The sequence below is a fragment of the Sorex araneus genome, chromosome 3, assembly GCF_027595985.1.
Source record: "Sorex araneus isolate mSorAra2 chromosome 3, mSorAra2.pri, whole genome shotgun sequence".
Taxonomy (NCBI): Eukaryota; Metazoa; Chordata; class Mammalia; order Eulipotyphla; family Soricidae; genus Sorex; species Sorex araneus.
This window is the reverse complement of record NC_073304.1, coordinates 174,929,268-174,936,064: the sequence shown is the minus strand read 5'-3', so window position 1 is coordinate 174,936,064 and position 6,797 is coordinate 174,929,268. Positions and strand designations below refer to the sequence as shown.

At 41.0% G+C, this 6,797-nt stretch overlaps 1 protein-coding gene across 1 annotated transcript; it reads left to right on the top strand.

The window, feature by feature from the left end:
* The first annotated feature begins 1,453 nt into the window (after nt 1-1,453).
* Nucleotides 1,454-2,383, top strand: LOC101536829 (olfactory receptor 151-like). The gene has a single exon (XM_004604775.2). It carries the CDS (start codon nt 1,454-1,456, stop codon nt 2,381-2,383), a length of 930 nt encoding a protein of 309 aa, XP_004604832.2.
* Nucleotides 2,384-6,797: the final 4,414 nt, after the last annotated feature.

Below are 6,797 nucleotides of genomic sequence, written 5' to 3'. Positions count from 1 at the left end.
GTCATTACCATGTTCTGTCCAATGTTTCCTCCTTGAAAGTACAAATCATGCACATTGGTAGTTCCTTTATTCTGAGTGTGTATTTGTTTGCATGCAACATAACTTGATAATTGCTTTTATCTTCTGCGGGGAATTGATCCTCTGAGAATATTTCTTGGATGTTGTGTACTTTGAGAATACTGAGATCACTCATCTCCTTGGAGGCCAAAGTCCTGCAAATAAAACATCCAAGTATTCCCTTGCTTAGAAAGGGAGGCACAAGATAAAGGAATGGAAGGGGAAGAGATAATCATTCATCCATTGTCTCTAAACTTTAGTGCTCTAAAAGATCTTACAGATTACCCAGGTTCATTCATTTTAGCTTAAAGCACAGTGGAAGGGCTTTCCCTGAAGAGACACAGAGACTGCATGACACAGCTGGAGCAGAAACACAACTTTGGAGATGGTGAGACAAGGCTTTGTTTCTTCTTCTTTTCCAATTGCCACCCTTTTATTTCTTTCTCTGTCTCTATCTCATCTCTGTGTCTCTGTCTCTATCCCTCTGTCCCTCTGTCTCTGTTTCTGTCCCTGTTTCTTTCTCTCTCTCTCTCTCTCTCTCTCTCTCTCTCTCTCTCTCTCTCTCGCAATGTTAGCACTGAGGATCACACTAGACCAAAATAGTAGTACGAGGCAGAAAAAGCTGTGCCATTTGGCAGACAGTGTGAAATTATCTCACAATACAAAAAAAAAAAAAGAAGAAAAAGCCATAACTTTGAAAATGTTCAGGCCATAGACAGATTCTAAGTCTTCTTTTCCAGTGCTTCCTGTGATGTGGCTTATCTAGGTAACCTTCTTAGCCTATAATAACAGTGCTCAACCTCGGAGGTTGATCAGATCCTCACAGTGCCACGGAAAAGAAGTGCTAAGGTTTCAGTTTCCTGTCTGTTGGCAAGGTGGAGCAGAGGGGAAAGCTGTATTTTTCTTACTTCTTGTGCCCTCCTCAGAGAAAATCTTAGACTTAATGCAGTCAAAGCTTTTTTCTGAAGAGAAAAAGAGAGAACAAGCTATTCCCAGCGCTTCAGTAACTCAGAATGAAGTTGAAGGCCCTATAGTTAAAGTTAGTCATGGCCTGAATTTCCTTGGATTTCATCTTTGTCTTGTTATGTGAATTCCTTGGCCTCTTGTTGCTGGAGGAAATGTCCTTGCTGAACAGGAACCAAGTACACAATGGTTCTATGAAGCCAATAAAATATCATCCCAGTTGTAATTGTTAGGTGCCTAGTGGTTCTAATACTAGTAGTCTTTGAGGGCACCCAAGGGCCAGCTCTTGTTTGTTAGACAATATTTGTTTCAATTGCATGATCATGCTTTACTTTTTGTCCCACTACTTAATATAATCATCAGACTAATGAATGGCACTTTCTTAATTTCTGTGGTTTCTCTTTTTTCCTAGTCACACGTCCCCTGTCTCCTGATGGAAATGACCAGGTGCAATCACTCCACTGTCTCTGAGTTTGTCCTGGAAGGATTAACACACCGGCCAGAACTCCAGCTGCCTCTCTTCTTCCTGTTTCTAGGCATCTATGGGGTCACTGTAGTGGGGAACCTGGGCATGATCCTCCTGATCGCTTTCAACTCCAAGCTCCATTCTCCCATGTACTTTTTCCTCGGTAATTTGTCATTCTTAGATCTCTTTTATTCCTCAGTAGTTACACCCAAACTCCTAGGAAACTTTTTGTTGGAAAAAAATGTTATTTCTTATCCTGGATGTATGACACAGCTCTATTTCTTTTGTTTTTTTGCTATAGGAGAATGTTTTATGTTAACGGCAATGGCATATGACAGATATGTAGCTATCTGCAATCCTCTGCTGTACAGTGTCACCATGTCCCCAAAGGTGTGCAATATGTTGGTGATTGGGGTCTATACCATGGGGACATGGGGTGCTTTAGCCCACACAATTGCAATGACTAGGGTTTCCTTCTGTGGGGACAATGTCATCCGCCATTACTTCTGTGACGTATTTCCTCTTCTAAAGCTTTCCTGCTCCAGCACCCATGTCAATGAGCTTCTGGTGATCTATGTGGGTGGATTCAATGTGCTGACATCAACCTCGACCATTATCATCTCTTATGTTTTTATAATTGCTAACATTCTTCGGATCTCTTCCGCTGAGGGCAGGTCCAAAGCCTTTGGTACCTGTGGCTCCCACCTGACTGCAGTTGGAGTTTTTTATGGCTCTATCATCTTTATGTATTTTAGGCCACCCTCCAGAAACATGGCCCAGGAGCAGGTGGCCTCTGTGTTCTACACCACAGTGATCCCCATGCTGAATCCCCTGATCTACAGTTTGAGAAATAAGGATGTAAAGAATGTACTGAGAAACACCTTAGGGAAAAGGTAAAGGCCTCACCCTCCTTTGCGGCAACACAGAATCGCTTAAGGTTATTGAGGTATTGCGATTATGCTCTCTCTTTTTTGAAGACATAAAACTAGAATGTCTGTCTAAGATTTGCTCTCTAGTTTTGTTCCTTGTAAAAGATATATCAGATCTTAGTAATTGAGATAGATTGCACAAAAGCTCATAGCTGTTAGTCGAGCAAGCATTTACATTGTGTTATTGTTCTCTGTTCATTGATTATGTGAAGTGGGTTTATTTGTAAATGTCTTCAAAGAAAAATTAGCAAGGACCATATTCTATTCCCTCTGAGGAAGTTATGGATTAAATTATGCCAGTCCTTGACTAGAGAGTCTAAAATAGTTTGTCTCTTGGTGATTTGATGGTCCTTTCCCAGGTCTTGCATTTTCCCTGCATTTACATTTATTTCTACTACGCACCTTCTCTCAAGAATTTGAAAAAAATTACAGATTTAAAAATATACTAATATATAACACAAGGTAAGCCAGTAACACATTTTGTGAGAAATGAAGTCCGTTTCCAGCAAAGCTAGAGGTACTATAGAGTTCTGCGTTTTCAGAGATTAGCTTTGCAAATGATAATTTTTCTTTACACACTTCAAGTTACTGTGAACATGAACATGTTCCTAAGGACAGCCCCAGAATACCCCTCTAGTCACTTTTCCCTTCTGTTTCTCTATAATGGGGTTTCCCAGAAACCCTTTCTTCAGGCACCCTGGTAGGGATGTGGTAGACTCTATGTTCTTTCCCCACCTCTGACTGTGCCTGCAATACTTTTCCCTCAGTTCGTTCTCTGACGTTCACTCTGAGGAGGGCATACCTGCATGGGGTGCCACGCATGGTACCTGTGCTCCCAAATGCAACACCTCGGTCCTCAGCCTTGGAGACACTGCTCTTGGTTCTGGTGTCCTTTTGACTTCCTCTGTTGGCACAAAAGACAGTGAGCATATTTCTTAGTTTATCTCCATGTTATTCTGGTCCCAAAGATACTCCTTTAATATCTATGGACAGGGACTGAATTTCATGTTCAGCTTATGGATTGCTTCTTTTTGATCCTTCAGTGTCTCGTGTGCCAGGATACATAAAATGATCTTTTAGATCATGGAGAGGCACTCTACTCTACAGAGATAAATGTCTTCACAGCTTTAGCACTTCTTGGAGGGTGCAGGTTTTCACATCTCCATTGTGAAGAAAAGGGAGTAAATCTCTGATGTGATTCGACAGTCAGAGAAATTGGTAGACATTGCTTTCACGTTTTGCATAGAAATGAGCAGATGGATTGATGCTTCTAAACTCTACCTATTAGAGGCATTTCTTCAGGGATTCCAGAGTTCTCTCTGAAATTGATGTTTTGGGCTCAACAACATACTTTGTTTTCAAAAATATCCTTGTTCTGCTCAATATCCTGCATGTCTCCTCAAGCACAGAGAGACCCTCGTACCTGTAGTTCCACTGTGTCTGGCATAAAACATTGCTAGCAGCAGCATCACCAACCAGGAAGAATAAGGGTAGCTGTAAAAAACTAAAGCACGCCAAAGGGCGTGAGCATTCGCAGGCTCTCTGTGCGGCTCTGTCTCACCACCTGCGTTTGGTGCTCTGGAACCACTGTGTATGGGTTAGATCAGGATGGCCGTTGTTTAAGGACAGGCGAAGGAAGAACGAGGATCAAACTGGTTGCTTATTAGTTACCGTGTTTTTCAATCTTCCATCATTCTCATCTCCTGCACTCCCAGCTCCATCCTCTCTCTGGATCTACTTCTTCATCTCTGGATCCCTTGTCTCTCTGTCTCTCTCCCTACTTGTCTCTCCCACCTTGCCCTCTAGGCTACACCCAGCCAGATAGCAAAACCAACATAAGAAATCCCTTCCTGATGGCTGTCAGGTTCAAAGGGAACACAACCTAGGGGCATTCCAAAGCCCTTCCTGATTGCCAGTAGGCAAAATACCTCTTAAGGGTTTTTTCTCCTCTCCTTATTCCAGACACTCATCAACATCTTAATATTAGTTACTTTTGTATGGACATAGCAAGAGATACATTGAGGCTTGCAAGGCAGCTCTCCTGGCAACATCTTGCCACAGACTCAGTACTCAGGCCAGATTAATCATTCCTCACCCTAGCAGGGTCCAAATCTAGTTATCACTGTTTGGATCATGACAGCATTTGTCCATGAACATGCTCTTAACTTACAGTTAAGCATTAGACACTTTGGCCAGGCCCATTTCGATGCCAGGGTAGCATACAACACACCGCTTCCCCTGGGTTCATACTGTCCCTCTTCGGGACCCTGCTTTTGGGGGTGCTCGGAAGAAAGGGCACCTGAGGCTTAAGTCAAGAGAACAGATGCCCAGGAGGAAAATATCATGTAGAGTCAAATGACTCCCAGGTTACAAAAGCATAGCATTTGCTAAGTCTTCCTGTCTCCATACAAAAAGGACATTGTTCTGAATAAACTATGCAAAGGACTCAAGGAGAAGAGAAAAACAATATTTACAAATCAACAGAACACTAAGAAAGAAGCTACAAATAAACACAGAGGAAGCATTGTGATGGGAGTAATCCAATAAACCTAAACTACCTGAGGCTATGTTACCCTATGGCAGCAAACTTTTAACAGCTCTCTTGGAAATCACACAGTTATATTAGAACTTTTCATGAGTAAGACAGTCTTTCATTTTTCCTTTTCTTTTTGTGTCACACCCAACACAGGGATTACTCCTGGCTCTACACTCAGGAAATACTCCTGGCGGTGCTGGTGCTCAGGGGACTATATGGGATGCTGGGAATCAAACCCGGGTAGGCTGTGTTCAAGGCTAAAGCCCTACCCAGTGTGTATTGCCTCAGCCACTACAATCTTAAATAGCTAGACAAATAGTTTCTGTGTAAGAGGAATATTTAGAGTACTATAAAATAAACATGTGTCAAGGTACAGTTTTCATCGATGGTGTGTCTCATCTGTATTTTCTTTCTTTTACGAACCCACAATCAGGAAATATCTACTATATTCAACTAAAGTGATCCTCTCTGGAAACCCTATAATTTTCATCTTTTGCTTGCAATATCTCTACTGACTATACCATGTGTTTCCTGTCACTGGCTACTGCTTCACTTCTATGAACTCCTGCTAATCCAATTATACACAATGTGTTAGTTTTGTGGGTTTCTTTTCCCCCATGTAATTATTTTGATTTTCATGCATGTCATGTATCAGTAGGCCATTCTTTTTTTATTCTGAGGTAGTATTCCTCCTATGTACACATGTATAAATAAACCATAATATGTTTATTTATGCTGTGATGGACATTGGATTATTTCTAGTATGGGGCCATATAAAATACAGTATGAGCATCTGTGTGCAAGTTTTTTGCATAGGTTTGTTTGTTTGCTCTAGTTTTTGGTTTACACTTGTCAGTGTTCAGGCATAACTTTTGGCTCTGCACTCGGAATTACTCCTGGAGCCTCTCAGGGGGACCATATGAGATGCTGGGGAAACAACGTAGGTTGGCAGTATGCAAGGCAAATGGACAACCTGCTATCTTATCGCTCCACCCCCCCCTTTTGTGGTTTTGTGCATTTATGCTTTTATTTCCTTTCTTATATTCACAAGAGTCAGTATATGAGAATGGAATTTCTGATTCCTATTGGAAGTATAAATTTAGATTCCTTCAGACTAAAATTATGTGGCCACCCGATTTTACTTTCACCTACCATTTGAGAGATTGACATTTCTGCATTTCTTTAGAAACTTTTGTTGTGATCATTTTTCCATTTTAAAAATTATAGAAATTATGTCACACACTGTATTTATGTATTTTCAATTTTATTGAATGACCATGAGATAGTTACAAGTTTTCATGTTTGAGTTACAATTACACAGTGATCAAACACCCATCCCTCCACCAGTGCACATTCCCCACCGCCAATATCTATGGCAGGCAATATTCCCCATACTCTCTCTCTACTTTTGGGAATTATGGCTTGCAACACAGACACTGAGAGATCCTTATGTTTGGTCCGTTTTCAACTTTCGGCACACATCTCCCATCCTGACTGATTCCTCCAGTCACCATATTCTTATGATCAACACACTGTATATTTTAAGAGTGAAACTACATGCATCTTTAGTTTTCTGACAGCACACCATACACACACCACCACAATTTTAAGTCTGTACTTTTGTTGTTTAGTAAGTTAATGTGATTTTTAAAAACATAATTAAATGTGGTCCCATCTGTTTATTTCTGTTTCTACTTGATTGCTTAGTTCCGTGTCATCTTTGAAGATACCTTTGGCTTCAATATCATGTACGGTATTTCCAACCTTGTCTTCAATGTACCTTACAGATTGTGGTCTGATGTTGAGGTCTTTAATCCATTTTGATCTTATTTTTGTGCAGGATGTT